The 25,085-nt window shown below is 52.9% G+C and overlaps 1 protein-coding gene across 1 annotated transcript; it reads right to left on the bottom strand.

The window, feature by feature from the left end:
- On the bottom strand, positions 1-24,131 carry LOC139243090 (peroxisomal ATPase PEX6-like). The gene is made up of 7 exons (XM_070870689.1): positions 23,924-24,131; positions 23,071-23,132; positions 21,715-21,823; positions 21,385-21,501; positions 6,602-6,679; positions 5,467-5,606; positions 1-1,324 (listed from the first exon to the last, which is right to left on the bottom strand). Exons 1-7 carry the CDS (start codon positions 23,935-23,937, stop codon positions 1,188-1,190), a joined length of 657 nt encoding a protein of 218 aa, XP_070726790.1. The 5' UTR covers positions 23,938-24,131; the 3' UTR covers positions 1-1,187.
- Between the last annotated feature and the right edge of the window lie 954 nt (positions 24,132-25,085).

A 25,085-nucleotide genomic window follows, 5' to 3' on the forward strand; every position in this document is an offset into this window, starting at 1 on the left:
TTTGTATTCCAGCCCCCTTGGCTTTATTGATTATATTTTGTACATAGCAAATAGCATTTAGTGATTTAGATTCCCTAAGTCTCGCTGCTCCTCCACAGTTCCAAGTACTCTTGCCATCGAGAAAATATTCCAATTTCTTTTTCTCGACCCAGAGTGACTGACCTCACCCCTCCCCACTCCACGTGCCTTTGTTCTTCCGCTGACTGAGTCATTGTTCGAGCACAGAGACAGACACACACAGCTCAACATTTGCTTTTTCCCAGTCAGGGTTTTAAATTCATCAGCTCTTCAGAAATAAGCAGACTTCAGTCTCTCACAAAGTTTTAAAAAACGCTCTCAGGATGTGACCGTCGCTGGCAAGGTTGGCATTTATTGCCCACCCCTAATTGCCCCTTGAGAAGGTGGTGGTGAGCCGCCTTCTTGAACCGCTGCAGTCCGTGTGGTGAAGGTGCTCCCACAGTGCTGTTAGGGAGGGAGTTCCAGGATTGTGACCCAGCGACGATGAAGGAACGGCCGATATATTTCCCAGTCGGGATGGTGTGTGACTGGGAGGGGAACGTGGAGGTGGTGGTGTTCCCATGCACCTGCTGCCCTTGTCCTTCTAGGCGGTAGAGGTCGGTGCAGATGATGCAGCCATGGTGGTGGATACTGAGTCCAGTGATCGGGAACACCAGGCAGGCAGAGGCCCCCATTTCCCCCACACAGCCCCTCCTGTCCCCATCCAAATATTACCCAAACTGTGCCTGTTCCATCGCAATCAGAACACAGAAACTCACTCGTGTTCCCAACCAGCTGTTCCCATCCAGATGTTTCCCACACTTTCCCTGTTCCCAACCAGATGTTGCTTACATATGGTGCCTTGCCTGTTCCCATCCAGATGTTCCCCACACCCGTGCTCTGTTCCCATACAGATGTTCCCCACTTTCCCTGTTCCCAACCAGATGGTGCTTACATATGGTGCCTTTCCTGTTCCCATCCAGATGTTCCCCACGCTTTCCCTGTTCCCATCCAGATGTTCCAACGCCCGGTGTCCTGTTCCCATCCAGGTATTCCCCACACCCAGCAGCCTGTTCAAATGCAGATGTTCTGCCCCACACTCGCGCCCCCCCCCCCTCCCGCCGTTCCCATCCAGATGTTCCCCAGACACGGGGCCCATTTTGTCCCATCCAGGTGTTGCGCGCAGCCTCTCATTTGGCCGTGAATCTCTGTTGCATCAGTTGGTAGTTGAGGAGGTCCTGCTCGGAGACCGATGGCTGGAGCGTGGTGAGGGCTCGCTCAAAATCCTCGGGCATCAGAGTCAGGTCCGAGTGCTCGGTGTCCAGGCCTGGGGACAGACAGACAGACAGACAGACAGGGAGGGAGGGAGGGAGGGAGGGAGAGAGGTAAATCGAAGCACACACCAGTCAAGCTCACCACAGCACAGGTACAACCCCAGCAAACCATGTTCACACCTGTCCTCACTGCCCCTGACCACATCAGGATGTCCCAAAGCGCTGTACAGCCAAATACGTATTTCTGAAATGCAGTGTTGCAATGTAGGAACCGTGACAGGTAATGGGTGCACACCAAGATCCCAGGTTCTTTTTTAAAGTGATCTTGGTTCAGGAATAAATAATGGTGAGGATACCAGGAAGAACTAGCGTCCAAAAGATGGCCCCTCCGACAGTGCAGCACTCCCTCAGTACTGCCCCTCCGACAGTGCGGCACTCCCTCAGTACTGCCCCTCCAACAGTGCGGCGCTCCCTCAGTACTGCCCCTCCAACAGTGCGGCGCTCCCTCAGTACTGCCCCTCCGACAGTGCGGCACTCCCTCAGTACTGCCCCTCCGACAGTGCGGCACTCCCTCAGTACTGCCCCTCCAACAGTGCGGCGCTCCCTCAGTACTGCCCCTCCGACAGTGCAGTGCCCCCGCAGTACTGCCCCTCCGACAGTGCGGCACTCCCTCAGTACTGCCCCTCCAACAGTGCAGCGCTCCCTCAGTACTGCCCCTCCAACAGTGCAGCACTCCCTCAGTACTGCCCCTCCGACAGTGCGGCACTCCCTCAGTACTGCCCCTCCAACAGTGCAGCGCTCCCTCAGTACTGCCCCTCCGACAGTGCAGCACTCTCTCAGCACTGCCCCTCTAACCGTACGGCGCTCCCTCAGTACTGCCCCTCCGACAGTGCGGCACTCCCTCAGTACTGCCCCTCCAACAGTGCAGTGCTCCCTCAGTACTGGCCCTCAGACAGTGCAGCACTCTCTCAGCACTGCCCCTCTAACCGTACGGCGCTCCCTCAGTACTGCCCCTCCGACAGTGCGGCACTCCCTCAGTACAGCCCCTCTGACAGTGCGGCACTCCCTCAGTACTGCACCTCCGACAGTGCAGTGCTCCCTTAGTATTGCCCCTCCGACAGTGCGGCACTCCCTCAGTACAGCCCCTCCGACAGTGCGGCACTCCCTCAGTACTGCCCCTCCGACAGTGCGCCGCTCCCTCAGTACTGCCCCTCCGACAGTGCGGCGCTCCCTCAGTACTGCCCCTCCGACAGTGCGGCGCTCCCTCAATACTACCCCTCCGACAGTGAGGCGCTCCCTCAGTACTACCCCTCCAACAGTGAGGCACTCCCTCAGTACTGCCTCTCCGACAGTGCAGCACTCCCTCAGTACTGCCCCTCCGACAGTGCAGCACTCCCTCAGTACTGCCCCTCCGACAGTGCGGCGCTCCCTCAGTACTGCCACTCCGACAGTGCGGCACTCCCTCAGTACTGCCCCTCCGACAGTGAGGCACTCCCTCAGTACTGTCCCTCCAACAGTGTAGCACTCCCTCAGTACTGCGCTCCCTCAGTACTGCCTCTCCGACAGTGTAGCGCTCCCTCAGTACTGCCCCTCCGACAGTGCACTCCCTCAGGAACTCGCCGGCAGTGTTAGCCTGGAGAATTTGCTCAAGTCTCTGAAGTGGGACTTGAAACCATGAACTTCTGACTCAGAGGCGAGAGTGTTACTCACTGAGCCAAGCTGATAATTAAACCAACGGCCTTCTCCTGTTCCCGTGTAACAGGCTCGAGGGGCTGAATGGCCTCCTCCTGTTCCTGTGCAACAGGCTCGAGGGGCTGAATGGCCTCCTCCTGTTCCTGTGTAACAGGCTCGAGGGGCTGAATGGCCTCCTCCTGTTCCTGTGTAACAGGCTCGAGAGGCTGAATGGCCTCCTCCTGTTCCTGTGCAACAGGCTCGAGAGGCTGAATGGCCTCCTCCTATTCCTGTGTAACAGGTTCGAGGGGCTGAATGGCCTCCTCCTGTTCCTGTGTAACAGGCTCGAGAGGCTGAATGGGCCTCCTCCTGTTCCTGTGTAACAGGCTCGAGGGGCTGAATGGCCTCCTCCTGTTCCTGTAACAGGCTCGAGAGGCTGAATGGCCTCCTGTTCCTGTGCAACAGGCTCGAGGGGCTGACTAAAAAAGCAATAAAGAAAGGAAAGATAGATTACGAAGGTAAACTTGCGCAAAACATAAAAACAGATAGTAAAAGCTTTTACCGATATATAAAATGGAAAAGAGTGACTAATGTAAATGTTGGTCCCTTAGAAGATGAGAAGGGGGATTTAATAATGGGAAATGTGGAAATGGCTGAGACCTTAAACAATTATTTTGCTTCGGTCTTCACAGTGGAAGACACAGAAACCATGCCAGAAATTGCTGGTCACAGGAATGTGGGAAGGGAGGACCTTGAGACAATCACTATCACTAGGGGGGTAGTGCTGGACAGGCTAATGGGACTCAAGGTAGACAAGTCCCCTGGTCCTGATGAAATGCATCCCAGGGTATTAAAAGAGATGGCGGAAGTTATAGCAGATGCATTCGTTATAATCTACCAAAATTCTCTGGACTCTGGGGAGGTACCAGCGGATTGGAAAGCAGCTAATGTAACGCCCCTGTTTAAAAAAGGGGGCAGACAAAAGGCAGGTAACTATAGGCCGGTTAGTTTAACATCTGTAGTGGGGAAAATGCTTGAAACTATCATTAAGGAAGAAATAGCGGGACATCTCGATAGGAATAGTGCAATCAAGCAGACAAAACATGGATTCATGAAGGGGAAATCATGTTTAGCTAATTTACTGGAATTCTTTGAGGATATAACGAGCATGGTGGATAGAGGTGTACCGATGGATGTGGTGTATTTAGATTTCCAAAAGGCATTCGATAAGGTGCCACACAAAAGGTTACTGCAGAAGATAAAGGTACGCGGAGTCAGAGGAAATGTATTAGCATGGATCGAGAATTGGCTGGCTAACAGAAAGCAGAGAGTCGGGATAAATGGGTCCTTTTCGGGTTGGAAATCGGTGGTTAGTGGTGTGCCACAGGGATCAGTGCTGGGACCACAACTGTTTACAATATACATAGATGACCTGGAAGAGGGGACAGAGTGTAGTGTAACAAAATTTGCAGATGACACAAAGATTAGTGGGAAAGCGGGTTGTGTAGAGGACACAGAGAGGCTGCAAGGAGATTTAGATAGGTTAAGCGAATGGGCTAAGGTTTGGCAGATGGAATACAATGTCAGAAAGTGTGAGGTCATCCACCTTGGGGAAAAAAAAACAGTAAAAGGGAATATTATTTGAATGGGGAGAAATTACAACATGCTGCGGTGCAGAGGGACCTGGGGGTCCTTGTGCATGAATCCCAAAAAGTTAGTTTGCAGGTGCAGCAGGTAATCAGGAAGGTGAATGGAATGTTGGCCTTCATTGTGAGAGGGATGGAGTACAAAAGCAGGGAGGTCCTGCTGCAACTGTACAGGGTATTGGTGAGGCCGCACCTGGAGTACTGCGTGCAGTTTTGGTCACCTTACTTAAGGAAGGATATACTGGCTTTGGAGGGGGTACAGAGACGATTCACTCGGCTGATTCCGGAGATGAGGGGGTTACCTTATGATGATAGATTGAGTAGACTGGGTCTTTACTCGTTGGAGTTCAGAAGGATGAGGGGTGATCTTATAGAAACATTTAAAATCATGAAAGGGATAGACAAGATAGAGGCAGAGAGGTTGTTTCCACTGGTCGGGGAGACTAGAACTAGGGGTCACAGCCTCAAAATACGGGGGAGCCAATTTAAAACCGAGTTGAGAAGGAATTTCTTCTTCCAGAGGGTTGTGAATCTGTGGAATTCTCTGCCCAAGGAAGCAGTTGAGGCTAGCTCATTGAATGTTTTCAAGTCACAGATAGATAGATTTTTAACCAATAAGGGAATTAAGGGTTATGGGGAGCGGGCGGGTAAGTGGAGCTGAGTCCACGGCCAGATCAGCCATGATCTTGTTGAATGGCGGAGTAGGCTCGAGGGGCTAGATGGCCTACTCCTGTTCCTAATTCTTATGTTCTTATGTTATGAATGGGCCTCCTGTTGCTGTGTAACAGGCTCGAGGGGCTGAATGGCCTCCTCCTGTTCCTGTGAGAAACCATGAGGTGAGAGACGGTGGTGTGGAGATGTTGGATTCGGAACCAAACCTTGCTCAATGCGGCTGATCTTGCGTTTAAGTGCGAACATCATGGTGTCTGAGCAGAGCGAGTACAGGTCAGCACCGGTCACATGTGGAGGGCACTGCTCGACAACGTGGCTCAGACTCACTCTGGGATCCACCGTCAACCTGCCGAGGAAAGGGGCAGGAGGTAAATATCCAGATTCAACCGTCCACACTGCCCATTCCCCTCCTCACTGCTGCTCAGCTTCCCTCTGCATCTCACCCCGACCCCCCTCACCCCCGACCCCCCCCACCCCCGACCCCCCGAGCTCACCCCCGACCCCCCGAGCTCACCCCCGACCCCCCTCACACCCCCAGCTCACCCCCGACCCCCCCCTCACCCCCGACCCCCCCCAGCTCACCCCGACCCCCCCCCATCTCACCCCCGACCCCCCTCACCCCCCCAGCTCACTCCCAACCCCCCCCCAGCTCACCCCCGACCCCCCTCACCCCCGACCCCTCCCCAGCTCAACCCTGACTCCCCCCAGCTCATCCCCGAACCCCCCAGCTCACCCCCGACCCCAGTTCACCCACAAACCCCCCCCAGCTCACCCCCGACCCCCCTCACCCCCAACCCCCCCCCAGCTCACCCCCGACCCCCCTCACCCCCCCCCAGCTCACTCCCAACCCCCCCCCCAGCTCACCCCCGACCCCCCTCACCCCCGACCCCCCCCCAGCTCAACCCTGACTCCCCCCAGCTCATCCCCGAACCCCCCAGCTCACCCCCGACCCCAGTTCACCCACAAACCCCCCCCAGCTCACCCCCGACCCCCCTCATCCCCAACCCCCCCCCGAGCTCACCCCCGACCCCCCCCCCAGCTCACCCCCAACCCCCCCCCAGCTCACCCCCGACTCCCCCCAGCTCACCCCCGACTCCCCCCAGCTCACCCCGACCCCAGTTCACCCACAAACCCCAGCTCCCCCGTCCTTGCCCGCTCTCCCCTCCCCCTCCCCCGCTCTCCCCTCCTCCGCCCGCTCTCCCCTCCCCTCCCCACGCCCCCCCGCTCCGCCCACCACCGACTCCCTGACGGTGGGCTGCTCCGAGCTGTATCAGTCCCTGGGAGTTGCCCTCCGCCCCCCAGGATCCCTGACTGTGCCGTGGGCTGTGTTGGGACACTCACTTCCGTGTTATTGCCTTCAGTATTCGGAGCTGTGCCTCTCGGTCCTCACTCACTCCCACGTACAGCAGCTTATCAAACCTGTACAAAAAGCCAAGTGTGTGAGTATCCTGCTGATGGACAGAGGTCCGACCCTGACCCCAGACCCCACCTCAACAAATCCCACCCTGAACACCAAGTGCTTCGACTGGGACATCACATGGTGGAGTGGGGCGGCAGGTCAGACAGTGTCTGCACAGGGAATGGACAAGTTCGAATGTCTACTCTTCAGCTCTGATCATGTGCGGCTGCGGACACAAGGCCGAGCTCCACACTACCTGGCCTGCTGCTGCTCAACTCCAATCGCTCGCTCGTAAGCTCACACTGAGACTCTGTTAACTTGCCACAATAGCCGAGTGGGCTCAAGAACATAGGTACAGAGCTGATCCACCACCTCGATGAATCAATCAGTGATCCCCTGATCCACCACCTCGATGAATCAATCAGTGATCCCCTGATCCACCACCTCGATGAATCAATCAGTGATCCCCTGATCCACCACCTCGATGAATCAATCAGTGATCCCCTGATCCACCAGACCAACACCCAGCCAACGTGCCGTCGCGATACAATAATCTTCAGCACTTGCCAATCACTCCCCCGGAGGGTGAAAGAAAGTCTCCCATTTCAACAGCGACTTTCACCACCTTGGGATGCCCAAAGCTCTACACAGGCAATTAGTCACTGATTTAACTGCAGTCGCTGTTGTAATGTGGGAAACACGGCAGCCAACTTGCGCACAGCAAGCTCCCACAAACAGTAATGTGATCATTTGTTTCGTGCTGTTGGTCAGGGGATAAATATTGGCCCCGTGACCCCGGGGAGAACTCCCCTGCTCCTCTTCTCCAGTAGTGCCATGGGATCTTTTACCTTCACCTGAGAGGGCAGACAGGATCTCCGTTTAACGCCTCATCCGAAAGATGGCAACTCCGACACAGGATTACACGGGATATACGGCCCAGAAACAGGCCATTCGGCCCAACCAGTCCATGCCGGCGTTTATACTCCACTCGAGCCTCCTCCTCTCTCAGCATAGCCCTCTCTTCCCTGCTCCCTCATATCCTTCTCTGGCTCCCCTTCACTGAGGAAGAGGATGCTGCCATAGACATAGTGAAAGAGGAGATAGTGGAGACACCCGATAGGATTAAAATTGATAAAGAGATATAAATACTGGCTGTACTTAAAGTCGATAAATCACCAGGAACAGGTGGGATGTATCCTAGGATGCTGAGGGAATTGAGGGAAAAAATTGCAGAGGTACTGGCCACAATCTTCCAATCCTCCTTAGATACAGGAGTGGTACCAGAGGGCTGGAGAATTGCAAATGTTACACCCTTGTTCAAAAAGGGTGTAAGGATAAACCCAGCCAGTACAGGCCGCTCAGTTTAACCTCGGGAATGGGGGAGCTTTTAGTAACAGTAAATCGGGGACAAAATTAACAGTCACTTGGACAAGTGTGGCTTCATTAAGGAAAGCCAGCGCGGACGTGTTAAAGGCAAATCGTGTTTAACCAACTTGATGGAGTTTTTTGATGGGGTAACAGAGAGGGTTGATGAGGGCGATGCAGTTGATGTGGTGTATACGGATTTCCAAAAGGTGTTTGACAAAGAGCCACATAATAGGCTTGCAGCAAAGTTGAGGCCCATGGAATAACAGGGACAGTGGCAGCATGGATACGGGATTGGCTCAGTGACAGGAAACAGAGAGTCGGGGTGAGCGGTTGTTTCTGGGACTGAGGAAGGTATACAGTGGTGTTCCCCAGGGATCGGTACTGGGACCACTGCTTTTCCTGATATATATTAATGACTTGGATGTGGGTGTACAGGGCACAGTTTCAAAATTTACAGATGACACAAAACTCGGAAGTGTAGCGAACAGTGAGGAGGATAGTGATAGACTTCAGGAAGACACAGACAGGCTGGTGGGATGGGCGGGCACGTGGGAGATGCAGTTTAACACAGAAAAGTGCAAAGTGATCCATTTTGGTAGAAAGAATGAGGAGAGGCAATATAAACTAAAGGGTACAAAGGGGTGCATGAGCAGAGAGACCTGGGGGTATATGGGCATAAATCATTGAGGTGTCAGGGCAGGTTGAGAAAGCTTACGGGATCCTGGGCTTCATAAATAGAGGCACAGAGTACAAAAGCGGGGAGATTATGATGGACCTGTATAAAACACTGGTTCGGCCCCAACTGGAGCATTGTGTCCAATTCTGGGCCCCGCACTTTAGGAAGGATGTGAGGGCCTTAGAGAGGGAGCAGAAAAGATTGACCAGAATGGTTCCAGGGATGAGGGACTTCAGTTACGGGGAGAGACTGGAGAAGCTGGGGTTGTTCTCCTTGGAGCAGAGAAGGTTGAGAGGAGATTTGATCGAGGTGTTCAAAATCATGAGGGGTCTGGACAGAGTAGAGACTGTTCCCATTGGTGGAAGGATCGGGAACCAGAGGGACACAGATTGAAGGCGATTGGCAGAAGAACCAAAGGCCACATGAGGAAAAACGTTTTTACGCAGCGAGTGGTTAGGATCTGGAATGTGCTGCCTGAGAGGGCGGTGGGGGCAGACTCAATCGTGGCTTTCAAAAGGGAATTGGATAAGTCCCTGAAGGAAATAAATTACAGGGCTCCGGGGAAAGGGCGGGGGAGTGGGACTGGCTGAGGTGCTCTTGCAGAGAGCCGGCACGGGCTCGAGGGGCCCAACGACCTCCTTCTGTGCTGTAACCGTTCTATAGTTCCTGTCCCCCTCAGTATTGACTATCCCCCAATTTGGTGTCATCCGCAAATTTAGAAATTGTGTTTTTGACTCCAAAGTCTAAATGGTTGATATAAATTGTGAACAACAGTGGTCCCAGCACCGCTCCTTGTGGAACACCACGACCCACCTTCTGCCCCTGTGAATAGCTCCCTTTACCCCCACTCTCTGCTTTCGGTCTGGAAGCCAGCTAGTGATCCATTCTGTTACTTGTCTCCTGACTGCATTCTCTGACCTTGTTCATCAGTCTATTGTGGGCTACTCGAAAATCTAGATACATTACATCTACTGTATTACCCTTGTCTACTCTCTCTGTTACCTCTTCAAAACATTCAACAAGGTTGGTCAAGCAAGACTTTCCCTTTTGAAATCCATGCTGACTATTCGTTCTGATATTTTTGGTTTCTAGATGTTCTATTTTGTCCTTTAGTGGGATTCCATTATTTCTCCCATCACCGATGTTAAGCTGCCTGGTCTATAATTCCCTGGACACGTTCTCTCCCCCTTCTTGGTTCATGGGACACTGCCACCAGTACTGGGGTAAGAGGGAGCTGTTCTGTTGAGACGGGCTCCACTTAGACCGTGCTGGGACTAGTGTCCTGGCCAATCGAATAACTCGGGCTGTAGAGAGGGCTTTAAACTAATTAGTGTGTGGGGGGGGGAATTCAGGTGAGCGGAAATGTAAAAAGTCCAAGGACAAGGAGAAGACAATAGATCAGGGTAGCACTGTGGGAAAGTGAAAACCAGAGCGTGCCAGGAAGGGACAGAATGTACAAACATAGAAACATAGAAAATAGGTGCAGGATTAGGCCATTCGGCCCTTCGAGCCTGCACCGCCATTCAATAAGATCATGGCTGAACATGCACCTTCAGTACCCCATTCCTGCACATAAAGGTGAATCAGAAAGTGGGGTCAAGGCAGGAAAAAATGGGGAAAAAAACACATTTAAAGGCTCTTTGTCTAAATGCACGCAGCATTCGTAACAAGATAGATGAGTTGACGGCACAAATAGTTACAACAGGTATGATCTGATTGCCATTACAGAGACGTGGTTGCAAGGTGACCAGGACTGGGAACTGAATATTCAGGGGTATTTGACATTTCAGGAAGGACAGACAGAAAGGAAAAGGAGGTGGGGTAGTTATGTTAATAAAGGATGGGATCAGTGCGTTGGTGAGAAACGATATTGGCTCAGAGGATCAAGATGTAGAATCAGTTTGGTGGAGATAAGGAATAATAAGGGGAAAAAGTCACTGGCGGGTATAGTCTATAAGCCCCCGAACAGTAGCTACACGGTTAGACAGAGTATAAATCAAGAAATAATGGAGGCTTGACATAAAGGAACGGCAATAATCATGGGCGATTTTAACCTTCATAATGATTGGACAAAGCAAATTGGCCAGGGTAGCCTTGAGGAAGAGTTCATAGAGTGTATCTGGGATAGTTTCCTTGAACAGAATGTTGTGGAACCAATCAGGGAGCAGACTATCTTAGATCTGGTACTGTGTAATGAGACAGGATTAATAAATGATCTCCTAGTAAAGGATCCTCTAGGAGTGAGAAAGTTGGTTCTCAAATCAGTGTCCTAAGTTAAATAAAGGAGACTACAAAGGTATGAGGGCAGAGTTGGCTAAAGTGGACTGGGAAAATAGACTAAAGTATGGGACGGTTGATGAACAGTGGCAGATATTTAAGGAGATATTTCATAACCTGCAACAAAAATATATCCCAGTGCGAAGGAAAGACTGTAAGAGAAGGTAAAATCATCCGTGGCTAACTAAGGAAATAAGGGATGGTATCAAATTAAAAATAAGGACATACAAAGTGGCCAAGACTAGTGGGAGGCCAGAGGATTGGGAAATGTTTAAAAGCCAGCAAAGAACGACTAAAAAAATAATTACGAGAGGGACAATAGATTATGAAAGTAAACTAGCACGAAATATAAAAACAGATAGTAAGAGTTTCTACAGGTACATAAAAAGGAAAAGAGCGGCTAAAGTAAATGTTGGTCCCCTGGAGAATGAGACTGGGGAATTAATAACAGGGAACAGGGAAATGGCAGAGATGTTGAACAAATATTTTGTATCAGTCTTCATGGTAGAAGACACTAAAAACATCCCAATAGTGGATAATCAGGGGGTTATAGGTAGGGAGGACTTAATACAATCACTATCACTAATGAAGTGGTGCTCGGTAATATAATGGGACTAAAAGCGGACAAGTCCCCTGGACCTGATGGTTTATATCCTAGGGTCTTACAAGAAGTGACTGCAGAGATAGTGGATGCATTGGTTGTAATCTACCAAAATTCCCTGGATTCTGGGGAGGTCCCAGCGGATTGGAAAACGAGGAAAAGCAGGAAACTATAGACCAGTTAGCCTAACATCTGTTGTTGGGAAAATGCTGGAGCCCATTATTAAGGAAGCAGTAGCAGGACATTTGGAAAAGCAAAATTCAATCAAGCAGAGCCAGCAGGGTTTTATGAAAGGGAAATCATGTTTGACAAATTTGCCGGAGTTCTTTGAGGATGTAACGAGCAGGTGGATAAGGGGGAACCAGTGGATGTGGGGTATTTGGATTTCCAGAAGGCACTCGATAAGATGCCACAAAAAGATAAAAGTTCATGGGTTTGGGGATAAATATATTAGCATGGATAGAGGATTGGCTAACTAACAGAAAACAGCCGGAATAAATGGGTCATTTTCCGGTTGGCAAACAGTAACTAGCGCTCCCTCAGTACTGCCCCTCCGACAGTGCAGCGCTCCCTCAGTACTGCCCCTCGAACAGTGCAATGCTCCCTCAGTACTGCCCCTCCGACAGTGCGGCACTCCCTCAGTACTGTCCCTCCGACAGTGTGGCGCTCCCTCAGTACTGCCCCTCCGACAGTGCGGCGCTCCCTCAGTACTGCCCTTCCGACAGTGCAGCGCTCCCTCAGTACTGCCCTTCCGACAGTGCGGCGCTCCCTCAGTACTGCCCCTCCGACAGTGCAGCACACCCTCAGTACTGCCCCTCCGACAGTGCAGCGCTCCCTCAGTACTGCCCCTCCGACAGTGCAGCGCTCCCTCAGTACTGCGCTCCCTGAATACTGCCCCAACGACAGTGCAGCACTCCCTCAGTACTGCCCCTCCGACAGTGCAGCACTCCCTCAGTACTGCTCCTCTGACAGTGCAGCACTCCCTCAGTACTGCTCCTCTGACAGTGCAGCACTCCCTCATTGCAAGAATCCTCCTCAATCGCCTTCTCCTAGTGGCTGAAGAACTCCTCACAGAGTCGCAATGCGGATTCCGCCCACTAATAGCCACAACAGAGATGATCTTCACCGTGCGACAGATACAAGAGAAATGCAGGGAGCAGCACCAACCCTTGTACATGGCCTTCTTTGATCTCACAGAAGCCTGCGACACTGTCAAACGCGAGGGACTATGGAGCATCCTCCTCAGATTCAACTGCCCTCAAGTTTGTCACGATCCTCTGCCTGCTCCATGATGACATGCAGGCCGTGATCCTGACCAACGGATCCACCACAGACCCAATCCATGTCTGGACCAGGGTCAAGCAGGGCTGCGTTATCGCCCCAACCCTCTTCCTCACTGCCATGCTCCACCTCACCCTCAGCACGCTCTCCGCTGGAGTGGAACTAAATTACAGGACGAACGCAAATCTGTTCAACCTCCGTTGCCTCCAGGCCAGATCCAAGTGTCCCACCTTCTGATGTCGAGCTACAGTACACGGACTGCGCACATACAGAAACTGAACTCCAGGATAAAGTCGACGTATTTAGTGAGGCATACGAAAGCATGGGCCTTACGCTAAACATCCGTAAGACAAAGGTCCTCCACCAGCCTGTCCTCACCGCACAGCACTGCCCCCCAGTCATCAAGATCCACGGCGCGGCCCTGGACAACGTGGACCATTTCCCATATCTCGGGAGCCTCCTATCAACAAGAGCAGACATTGAAGATGAGATCCAACACCGCCTCCAGTGTGGCAGTGCAGCCTTCGGCCGCCTGAGGAAAAGAGTATTTGAAGACCAGGCCCTCAAATCTGCCACCAGGCTCATGGTCGACAGGGCTGTAGTAATACCCGCCCTCCTGTATGGCTCAGAGACATGGACCGTGTACAGTAGACACATCAAGTCACTGGAGAAATACCATCAACGATGTCTCCGCAAGATCCTACAAATCCCCTGGGAGGACAGAAGCACCAATGTCAGCGTCCTAGACCAGGCCAACATCCCCAGCGTCGAAGCACTGACCACACTCGACCAGCTCTGCTGGGAAGGCCACATTGTCCGCATGCCAGACATGAGATTCCCAAAGCAAGCGCTCTACTCGGAACTCCTTCACGGCAAACGAGCCAAAGGTGGGCAGTGGAAACGTTACAAGGACACCCTCAAAGCCTCCCTGATAAAATGCAACATCCCCACTGACACCTGGGAGTCCCTGGCCAAAGACCGTCCTAAGTGGAGGAAGAGCATCCGAGAGGGTGCTGAGCACCTCGAGTCTCGTCACCGAGAGCATGCAGAAACCAAACGCAGGCAGCGGAAGGAGCGTGCGGCAAACCAGTCCCACCCTCCCCTTCCCTCAACCACTGTCTGTCCCACCTGTGACAGGGACTGTGGTTCGCGTATTGGACTGTTCAGACACCTAAGGACTCATTTGAAGAGTGGAAGCAAGTCTTCCTCGATTCCGAGGGACTGCCTACGATGATGACAGTACGCAGATGAAGCATGCGTCTGTGCACACTCGGGGGCCGAACTCCAAGCTATCGTTAACACCTTCACCGAGACGTACGAGAGCATGGGCCTTACATAGAAACATAGAAAATAGGTGCAGGAGTAGGCCATTCGGCCCTTCTAGCCTGCACCGCCATTCAATGAGTTCATGGCTGAACATGCAACCTCAGTACCCCATTCCTGCTTTCTCACCATACCCCTTGATTCCCCTAGTAGTAAGGACTTCATCTAACTCCTTTTTGAATATATTTAGTGAATTGGCCTCAACAACTTTCTGTGGTAGAGAATTCCACAGGTTCACCATTCTCTGGGTGAAGAAGTTTCTCCTCATCTTGGTCCTAAATGGCTTACCCCTTATCCTTAGACTGTGACCCCTGGTTCTGGACTTCCCCAACATTAGGAACATTCTTCCTGCATCTAACCCGTCGAAACCCATCAGAATTTTAAACATCAGAATCTTCTGAACTCCAGTGAATACAAGCCCAGTTGATCCAGTCTTTCTTGATAGGTCAGTCCCGCCATCCCGGGAATCTGTCTGGTGAACCTTCGCTGCACTCCCTCAATAGCAAGAATGTCCTTCCTCAGGTTAGGAGACCAAAACTGTACACAATACTCCAGGTGTGGCCTCACCAAGGCCCTGTACAATTGTAGCAACACCTCCCTGCCCCTGTACTCAAATCCCCTCGCTATGAAGGCCAACATGCCATTTGCTTTCTTAACCGCCTGCTGTACCTGCATGCCAACCTTCAATGATTGATGTACCATGACACCCAGATCTCGTTGCACCTCCCCTTTTCCTAATCTGTCACCATTCAGATAATAGTCTGTCTCTCTGTTTTTACCACCAAAGTGGATAACCTCACATTTATCCACATTATACTTCATCTGCCATGCATTTGCCCACTCACCTAACCTATCCAAGTCGCTCTGCAGCCTCATATCATCCTCCTCGCAGCTCACACTGCCACCCAACTTAGTGTCATCTGCAAATTTGGAGATACTACATTTAATCCCCTCGTTTAAATCATTAATGTACAGTGTAAACAGCTGGGGCCCCAGCACAGAACCTTGCTGGGGCCCCACTAGTCACTGCCTGCCATTCTGAAAAGTACCCATTTACTCCTACTCTTTGCTTCCTGTCTGACAACCAGTTCTCAATCCATGTCAGCACACTACCCCCAATCCCACGTGCTTTAACTTTGCACATTAATCTCTTGTGTTGGACCTTGTCGAAAGCCTTCTGAAAGTCCAAATATACCACATCAACTGGTTCTCCCTTGTCCACTCTACTGGAAACATCCTCAAAAAATTCCAGAAGATTTGTCAAGCATGATTTCCCTTTCACAAATCCATGCTGACTTGGACCTATCATGTCACCTCTTTCCAAATGCGCTGCTATGACATCCTTAATAATTCATTCCATCATTTTACCCACTACTGATGTCAGGCTAACCGGTCTATAATTACCCGTTTTCTCTCCCCCTCCTTTTTTAAAAAGTGATGTTATATTAGTTAACCTCCAGTCCATAGGAACTGATCCAGAGTCGATAGACTGTTGGAAAATGATCACCAATGCATCCACTATTTCTAGGGCCACTTCCTTAAGTACTCTGGGATGCAGACTATCAGGCCCCGGGGATTTATCGGCCTTCAATCTCATCAATTTCCTGAACACAATTTCACACCTAATATAAGGATATCCTTCAGTTCCTCCTTCTCACTGTCCCCTCGAACATTCGGAAGGTTATTTGTGTCTTCCTTCGTGAAGACAGAACCGAAGTATTTGTTCAGTTGGTCTGCCATTTCTTTGTTCCCCATTATAAATTCACCTGAATCCGACTGCAAGGGACCTACGTTTGTCTTCACTAATCTTTTTCTCTTCACATATTTATAGAAGCTTTTGTCGTCAGTTTTTATGTTCCCTGCAAGCTTCCTCTCGCACTCTATTTTCCCCCTCTTAATTAAACCTTTAGTCCTCCTCTGCTGAATTCTAAATTTCTCCCAGTCCTCAGGTTTGCTGCTTTTTCTAGCCAATTTATATGCCTCTTTCTTGGATTTAACACTATCCTTAATTTCCCTTGTTAGCCACGGTTGAGCCACCTTCCCCGTTTTATTTTTACTCCAGAGAGGGATGTACAATTGCTGAAGTTCATCCATGTGATCTTTAAATATTTGCCATTGCCTATCCACTGTCAACCCTTTAAGTATCATTCGCCAGTCTATTCTAGCCAATTCACGCCTCATACCATCGAAGTTACCTTTCCTTAAGTTCAGGACCCTAGTTTCCGAATTAACTGTGTCACTCTCCATCTTAATAAAGAATTCTACCATATTATGGTCACTCTTCCCCAAGGGGCCTCGCACAACAAGATTGTTAATTAGTCCCTTCTCATTACACATCACCCAGTCTAGGATGGTCAGCTCTCTAGTTGGTTCCTCGACATATTGGTCAAGAAAACCATCCCTAATACACTCCAGGAAATCCTCCTCCACCGCATTGCTACCAGTTTGGTTAGACAAATCAATATGTAGATTAAAGTCACCCATGATAACTGCTGTACCTTTATTGCATGCATCCTTATTTCTTGTTTGATGCTGTCCCCAACCTCACTACTACTGTTTAGTGGTCTGTACACAACTCCCACTAGCGTTTTCTGCCCTTTGGTATTCCGTAGCTCCACCCATACCGATTCCACATCATCCAAGCCAATGTCCTTCCTTACAATTGCATTAATTTCCTCTTAACCAGCAACGCCACCCCGCCTCCTTTTCCTCTCTGTCTATCCTTCCTAAATGTTGAATACCCCTGGATGTTGAGTTCCCAGCCTTGGTCACCCTGGAGCCATGTCTCCGTGATGCCAATTACATCATATCTGTTAACTGCTAATCTCAGGATTGCTACACGTGCCACGTGCTAGTCAGAGTAGGAATCGCAGGATAGCTCAGATGAATATGTGGCTTGAGCAGTGGTGCAGCAGGGAGGGATTCAAATTCCTGGGACATTGGAACCGGTTCTGGGGGAGGTGGACCAGTACAAACCGGACGGTCTGCACCTGGGCAGGACAGGAACCAATGTCTTAGGGGGAGTGTTTGCTAGTGCTGTTGGGGAGGGGTTAAACTAATATGGTAGGGGGATGGGAATCTATGCTGGGAGACAGAGGGAAATAAAATGGGGGCAGAAGCAAAAGGTAGAAAGGAGATGAGGAAATTTGGAGGGCAGAGAAATCAAAAATGGCCACATTATAACATAATTCTAAAAGGACAAAGAGTGTCACATAGAAACATAGAAAATAGGTGCAGGAGTTGGCCATTTGGCCCTTCGAGCCTGCACCACCATTCAATAAGATCATGGCTGAACATTCCCTCAGTACCCCTTTCCTGTTTTCTCTCCATACCCCTTGATCCCTTTAGCCGTAAGGGCCATATCTAACTCCCTCTTGAATATCTCCAATGAACTGGCATCAACAACTCTCTGCGGTAGGGAATTCCACAGCTTAACAACTCTCTGAGAGAAGAAGTTTCTCCTCATCTCAGTTCTAAATGGCTTACCCCTTATCCTAAGACTATGTTCCCTGGTTCTGGACTTCCCCAACATCGGGAACATTCTTCCCGCATCTAACCTGTCCAGTCCCGTCAGAATTTTATATGTTTCTATGAGATCCCCTCTCATTCTTCTAAACTCCAGTGAATACAGGCCCAGTCGATCCAGTCTCTCCTCATATGTTAGTCCTGCCATCCCAGGAATCAGTCTGGTGAACCTTCGCTGCACTCCCTCAATAGCAAGAACGTCCTTCCTCAGATTAGGAGACCAAAACTGAACACAATATTCCAGGTGAGGCCTCACCAAGGCCCTGTACAACTGCAGTAAGACCTCCCTGCTCCTATACTCAAATCCTCTCGCTATGAAGGCCAACATAACATTTGCCTTCTTCACCGCCTGCTGTACCTGCATGCCAACTTTCAATGCCTGATGAACTATGACACCCAGGTCTCGTTGCACCTCCCCTTTTCCTAATCTGCCGCCATTCAGATAATATCCTGCGTTTGTGTTTTTGCCCCCAAAGTGGATAACCTCACATTTATCCACATTATACTGCATCTGCCATGCATTTGCCCACTCACCTAACCTGTCCAAGTCACCCTGCAGCCTCTTAGCATCCTCCTCACAGCTCACACCGCCACCCAGCTTAGTGTCATCTGCAAACTTGGAGATATTACACTCAATTCCTTCATCTAAATCATTAATGTATATTGTAAAGAGCTGGGGTCCCAGCACTGAGCCCTGCGGCACCCCACTAGTCACTGCCTGCCATTCTGAAAAGGACCCGTTTATCCCGACTCTCTGCTTCCTGTCTGCCAACCAGGTCTCTATCCACGTCAGTACAGTACCCCCAATACCACGTGATTTAATTTTGCACACTAATCTCTTGTGAGGGACCTTGTCAAAAGCCTTTTGAAAGTCCAAATACACCACAGCCACTGGTGAAGAAGGCAAATGGCATGTTGGCCTTCATAGCGAAAGGATTTGAGTATAGGAGCAGGAAGGTGTTACTGCAGTTGTACAGGGCCTTGGTGAGGCCTCACCTGGAATATTGTGTACAGCTTTGGTCTCCTAATCTGAGGAAGGACATTCTTGCTATTGAGGGAGTGCAGCGAAGGTTCACCAGGCTGATTTCCGGGATGGCAGGACTGACATACGAAGAAAGACTGGATCGACTAGGCTTATATTCACTGGAATTTAGAAGAATGAGAGGGAATCTCATAGAAACATATAAAATTCTGACGGGATTGGACAGGTTAGATGCAGGAAGAATGTTCCTGATGTTGAGGAAGTCCAGAACCAGGGGTCACAGTCTAAGGATAAGGGGTAAGCCATGTAGGACCGAGATGAGGAGTCAGAGTAGGAATCAGCTAGTCAGAGTAGGAATCGGCTAGTCAGAGTCGGAATCGCAGGATAGCTCAGATGAATACGTGGCTTGAGCAGTGGTGCAGCAGGGAGGGATTCAAATTCCTGGGACATTGGAACAGGTTCTGGGGGAGGTGGGACCAGTACAAAGCGGACGGTCTGCACCTGGGCAGGACCGGAACCAATGTCCTAGGGGGAGTGTTTGCTAATGCTGTTGGGGAGGAGTTAAACTAATATGGCAGGGGGATGGGAACCAATGCAGGGAGACAGAGGGAAACAAAAAGGAGACAAAAGCAAAAGACAGAAAAGGAGATGAGTAGAAGTGGAGGGCAGAGAAACCCAAGGCAAGAAACAAAAAGGACCACTGTGCAGCAAAATTCTAAAGGGTCAAAGTGTAATAAAAAGGCAAGCATGAAAGCTCAGTGCCTCAATGCGAGGAGTATTCGGAACACAGGAGAGGGCTCTGAGCTAGTTAGAGTGGGTGAGAGCGCAGATGAACAGGATCCCAAGAAAGAATGCAAAAGGCAGGAGGTAACAGAGCAGAGTAGCACTGGGGTAAGTGTAAACCACAAGGTGATAGGAAGGGACAATATGTATGAATATAAAGGGGCTGCAGGAGGGGTCAAGACTAAAAATCATGGTTTAAAAACTAGGATTAAAACACTCTACCTAAACGCACGCAGCATTCGAAATAAAGTAAATGAGTTGACGGCACAAATCATTACAAATGGGTATGATTTGGTGGCCATTACAGAAACATGGTTGCAGGGTGGCCAAGACTGGGAATTAAACATACAGGGGTATCTGACAATTCGGAAGGATAGACAAGAAGGGAAAGGAGGTGGGGTAGCTCTGTTAATAAAGGATGATATCAGGGCAGTTGTGAGAGACGATAGCTTGCTCCCTTAGAGGTTCTGTAACATACTGTTCTAAGAAACAATCCCATATGCATTCTATGAATTCCTCCTCCAGGCTACCCTGTGCGATTTGATTTGACCAATCGATATGTAGGTTAAAATCCCCCATGATTACTGCTGTTCCTTTTTCACATGCCTCCATTATTCCCTTGATTATTGCCCGCCCCACCGTGAAGTTATTATTTGGGGGCCTATAAACTACGCCCACCAGTGACTTTTTCCCCTTACTATCTCTAATCTCCACCCACAATGATTCAACATTTTGTTCATTAGAGCCAATATCGTCTCTCACAACTGCCCTGATATCATCCTTTATTAACAGAGCTACCCCACCTCCTTTCCCTTCTTGTCTATCTTTCCGAATCGTCGGATACCCCTGTATGTTTAATTCCCAGTCTTGGCCACCCTGCAACCACGTTTCTGTAATGGCCACCAAATCATACCCATTTGTAATGATTTGTTCCATCAACCTGTCCGTCATTGTCCGTATGCACTGCAGTGGGCCTTGATCCTACGACCTTGCGATCCGGAGGTGAGAGTGCGAGCACTGACGCCCCACAGGGTGAACTCAACACACAGCAGGCCATTCCACCTCCGCGGGCCTCTGCCTGCTCGACACTGTCGGAGAGTGATGTGGAGCCCATCGGTTAGCAGCAACGAGTGAGGGACACCCAGTTTGGGCACGGGACACCAGCTATTGCTCGATAACCAGGAATAATGGCAAGAAACATAGAAACATAGGAAATAGGTGCAGGAGTAGGCCATTCGGCCCTTTGAGCCTGCACCACCATTCAATAAGATCATGGCTGATCATTCCCTCAGTACCCCTTTCCTGCTTTCTCTCCATACCCCTTGATCCCTTTAGCCATAAGGGCCATATCTAACTCCCTCTTGAATATATCCAATGAACTGGCCTCATCAACTCTCTGCGGCAGGGAATTCCACAGGTTAACAACTCTCTGAGTGAAGAAGTTTCTCCTCATCTCAGTCCTAAATGGCTTATCCTTAGACTGTGTCCCCTGGTTCTGGACTTCCCCAACATCGGGAACATTCTTCCTGCATCTAACCTGTCCAGTCCCGTCAGAATTTTATATGTTTCTATGAGATCCCCTCTAATCCTTCTAAACTCCAGTGAATAAAGGCCCAGTTGATCCAGTCTCTCCTCATATGTCAGTCCTGCCATCCCGGGAATCAGTCTGGTGAACCTTCGCTGCACTCCCTCAATAGCAAGAATGTCCTTCCTCAGATTAGGAGACCAAAACTGCACACAATATTCCAGGTGAGGCCTCACCAAGGCCCTGTACAACTGCAGTAAGACCTCCCTGCTCCTGTACTCAAATCCCCTCGCTATGAAGGCCAACATGCCATTTGCCTTCTTCACGGCCTGCTGCCCGGTACAGCAGACGGCTGCTGGGTTCTGAGCCTGGGGTGACACGTACCTGCCCGGACGGAGAAGGGCTTGGTCCAGAAGATCAGGTCTGTTAGTGGCACCAATCACAAACACATCGGCGGAGGAGTCCAGTCCATCGAGCTCGGCGAGAAGCTGAGACACCACCCTGAGCACAGGAAAAGCACAGAGTGGGGTTAGGGTGGGGTGGGGGGGCAACACAGCGGGGCTGGGGGCTCGCAGGGCGGGGTAGGGGGGGTGCAGGGCAGGGTCAAAGGGCAACAGGGTGGGCCAGGGTCGCAGGGCGGGGGCGAGAGGGCGCAGGGCGGGGTCAGAGGGCCCAGGGCGGGGTCAGAGGGCGCAGGGCGGGGTCAGCGAGTACCTGTCCATGACTCCCCCAGAATCCCCACTCCGACCTCGATTGGGCGCCAGTGAATCCAACTCATCGAAGAACACGACACAGGGAGCTGCTGCTCTCGCCCGGCTGAACACTGGGGACAGAAACAACAGGAGTAAGCACTCCCACACCCAGGGCTGGGGCCCTGTCCACTCCCACACCCAGGGCTGGGGCCCTGTTCACTCCCACACCCAGGGCTGGGGCCCTGTCCACTCCCACACCCAGGGCTGGGGCCCTGTCCACTCCCACACCCAGTGCTGGGCCCTGTCCACTCCACATCCAGGGCTTGGCCCTTGTACACTCCCACACCCAGGGCTGGGCCCTGTCCACTCCCACACCCAGGGCTTGGCCCTGTCCACTCCCACACCCAGGGCTTGGCCCTGTCCACTCCCACACCCAGGGCTTGGCCCTGTCCACTCCCACACCCAGGGCTTGGCCCTGTACACTCCCACACCCAGGGCTTGGCCCTGTCCACTCCCACACCCAGGGCTGGGGCCTTGTACACTCCCACACCCAGGGCTGGGCCCTGTCCACTCCCACACCCAGGGCTGGGGCCCAGTCCACTCCCACACCCAGGGCTGGGGCCCTGTCCACTCCCACACCCAGGGCTGGGGCCCTGTCCACTCCCACACCCAGGGCTGGGGCCCTGTCCACTCCCACACCCAGGGCTGGGGCCCTGTCCACTCCCACACCCAGGGCTGGGGCCCTGTCCACTCCCACACCCAGGGCTGGGGCCCTGTCCTCTCCCACACCCAGGGCTGGGGCCCTGTCCACTCCCACACCCAGGGCTGGGGCCCTGTCCACTCCCACACCCAGGGCTGGGGCCCTGTCCACTCCCACACCCAGGGCTTGGGGCCCTGTCCACTCCCACACCCAGGGCTGGGGCCCTGTCCACTCCCACACCCAGGGCTGGGGCCCTGTCCACTCCCACACCCAGGGCTGGGGCCCTGTCCACTCCCACACCCAGGGCTGGGGCCCTGTCCACTCCCACACCCAGGGCTGGGGCCCTGTCCTCTCCCACACCCAGGGCTGGGGCCCTGTCCACTCCCACACCCAGGGCTGGGGCCCTGTCCACTCCCACACCCAGGGCTGGGGCCCTGTCCACTCCCACACCCAGGGCTGGGGCCCTGTCCTCTCCCACACCCAGGGCTGGGGCCCTGTCCACTCCCACACCCAGGGCTGGGGCCCTGTCCACTCCCACACCCAGGGCTGGGGCCCTGTCCACTCCCACACCCAGGGCTGGGGCCCTGTCCACTCCCACACCCAGGGCTGGGGCCCTGTCCACTCCCCCAGCCCAGCCCAGCAGACAGTTAGAAGGCGAGACCCTGGTCTGTTCCTTACCTTCTCGCACATTCTCTTCGCTCTGTCCAACATACATGTTGATCAGCTCTGGGCCTTTCACACTGCGGGGGGGGGGGGGGGGGGGGGAAGAGAGAGAGAGTGAGAGAGAGAGGTGAGCACAATGCTGAAAATAATGCAAGAATAATTGAGGGGAGGGAAGAGTCAGGGAGGGATCGAGGGGGAGAGACCGGGGGGGGGGTGAGAGGCAGACCGGCCGGGCGGGGGGGAGGGGAGGGGGAGGGGCAGACTGGGCGAGGGGGTGGGGGCAGACCCAGGGGGGAGGGGGAGGGGCAGACCGAGGGGGGAGGGGCAGACCGGGCAGGGGGAGGGGGAGACCGAGCGGCAGACTGAGGGGGGAGGGGGAGGAGCAGACCGGGCAGAGGAGGGGGAGGGGAGACCGGGAGGGGGCCGAGGGGGTGGGGGGAGAGGCAGACTGGGCGGGTGGGGCAGACCGGACGAGGGGAGGGGCAGACCGGGCGAGGGGGGTGGGGGCAGACCCAGGGGGGAGGGGTTGGGGCAGTCCGGACGAGGGGAGGGGCAGACCCAGGGGAGGGGCAGACCGAGGGGGGAGAGGCAGACCCAGGGGAGGGGCAGGTGCAGACCGAGGGGGAGGGGGAGGGGCAGACCGACGGGGAGGGGCAGACCGGACGAGGGGAGGGGGGAGGGGGGAGGGGCAGACCGGGCGAGGGGGCAGACCCAGGGGGGAGGGGGAGGGGCAGACCGGACGAGGGGAAGGGCAGACTGAGGGGGGAGGGGGAGGGGGAGGGGGAGGGGCAGACCGAGGAGGCCACGGCTCACACCAGGTCTGTGTGCGCCCCGCCCAGGGTCCCTTGCCGGACTGTGATTGGCTCACCTGAGGAAGGTCATGGTGCACTCAGTTGCGACGGCCTTGGCCAGCAGGGTTTTGCCGGTGCCTGGCGGTCCGTACAGGAGCAGGCCGGTCCTGCGTAGGCCATGGGGCAGCAGCTCGGGGTGGTCCAGGGGGAGCTGCACCGTGTCCAGGATCGCTCGCTTCACCTCCTGCAGGCCTCCCACATCCTGCCACCTGACCGCGGGGATCTGGGGGAACAGCACGACCCATTAGCAGACCCCGCGAGGGGCCCCTCGGCCTCTCTCCGCTCTGCTAGCCCAGCACCGACCGCAGTATGAAGCTGCTGACATTGCGCCCTCTGTAAGTTAGGGCCTCCCACGTGCTCTGACCGTAAACTGTTCCCAGCGGTGGGAGGGTCGGAAACCAGAGGAAGCAGATTGAAGGTGATTGGCTAAAGCATCAGAGGTGACACGGGGAAGACGTGTTTTCACGCAGCGAGTTGTGATCGGCAACGCGCAGCCTGAAAGGGCAGTGGCAGCAGATTCAATCCTAACTTTCAAACAGGAGCCGGATAAATATTGAAAGGGACTACGTTCCTGCGACAAGGCAACATGTACAGGCGCGTGGGATTAATTGGATCGCTCGTTCCCAGAGCTGGGCTAAATGGCCTCTTGCTGTGCTGCAATTGGCCAACTGAAGGTGTGAGGGCAGAGGTGCAGGAGCAGCGATGGACACCGCCGAGGGCCCCGTCAGCCGCGCTGGAGGGGAATCCTTGGTTGAAGAAAGAGGGAGCTATCGGAAGCACTGGTGTGGAGAGATGCGACGGAGACGGAAACACGGGGAGAATGGAACGGAGGGCTGACAGGAGGCGGGGTGGGAGGAAGGTGTAATCCCCTTCATCCCGTCTCCTCCCGCCCAGAACCGTGATCGGGGCTCCCCTTTCAGCATTGCAAAGGACCGTTTCCTCTGCGACACCCTGGTGCACACCTCAATCATCCCCCAACACCCCCGCCACCTTCCTGCCCTTCCCGACATCCAGGACCCCCAAACAGTCCTTCCGGGCAAAACTGCTTCCACTCTAAAAGTGAGTCCTCAGGTGGCTGAACAGCCCAATACGGGAATTACAGTCTCTGTCACAGGTGGGACAGACAGTGGTTGGGGGAAGGGGAGGGTGGGACTGGTTTGCCGCACGCTCCTTCCGCTG

The sequence above is a fragment of the Pristiophorus japonicus genome, unplaced genomic scaffold (genome assembly GCF_044704955.1).
Source record: "Pristiophorus japonicus isolate sPriJap1 unplaced genomic scaffold, sPriJap1.hap1 HAP1_SCAFFOLD_160, whole genome shotgun sequence".
NCBI lineage: Eukaryota > Metazoa > Chordata > Chondrichthyes > Pristiophoridae > Pristiophorus > Pristiophorus japonicus.

What these genes read in the sequence shown, in the direction of transcription:
- LOC139243090 (XM_070870689.1), bottom strand. An exon ending in TCTGGGGGAGTCATGGACAG is followed by an intron (nt 21,502 to 21,714) that starts GTACTCGCTGAC and finishes TCCTGTGCTCAG; the next exon opens with GGTGGTGTCTCAGCTTCTCG. An exon ending in GCCCTTCTCCGTCCGGGCAG is followed by an intron (nt 6,680 to 21,384) that starts GTACGTGTCACC and finishes CTTTTTGTACAG; the next exon opens with GTTTGATAAGCTGCTGTACG.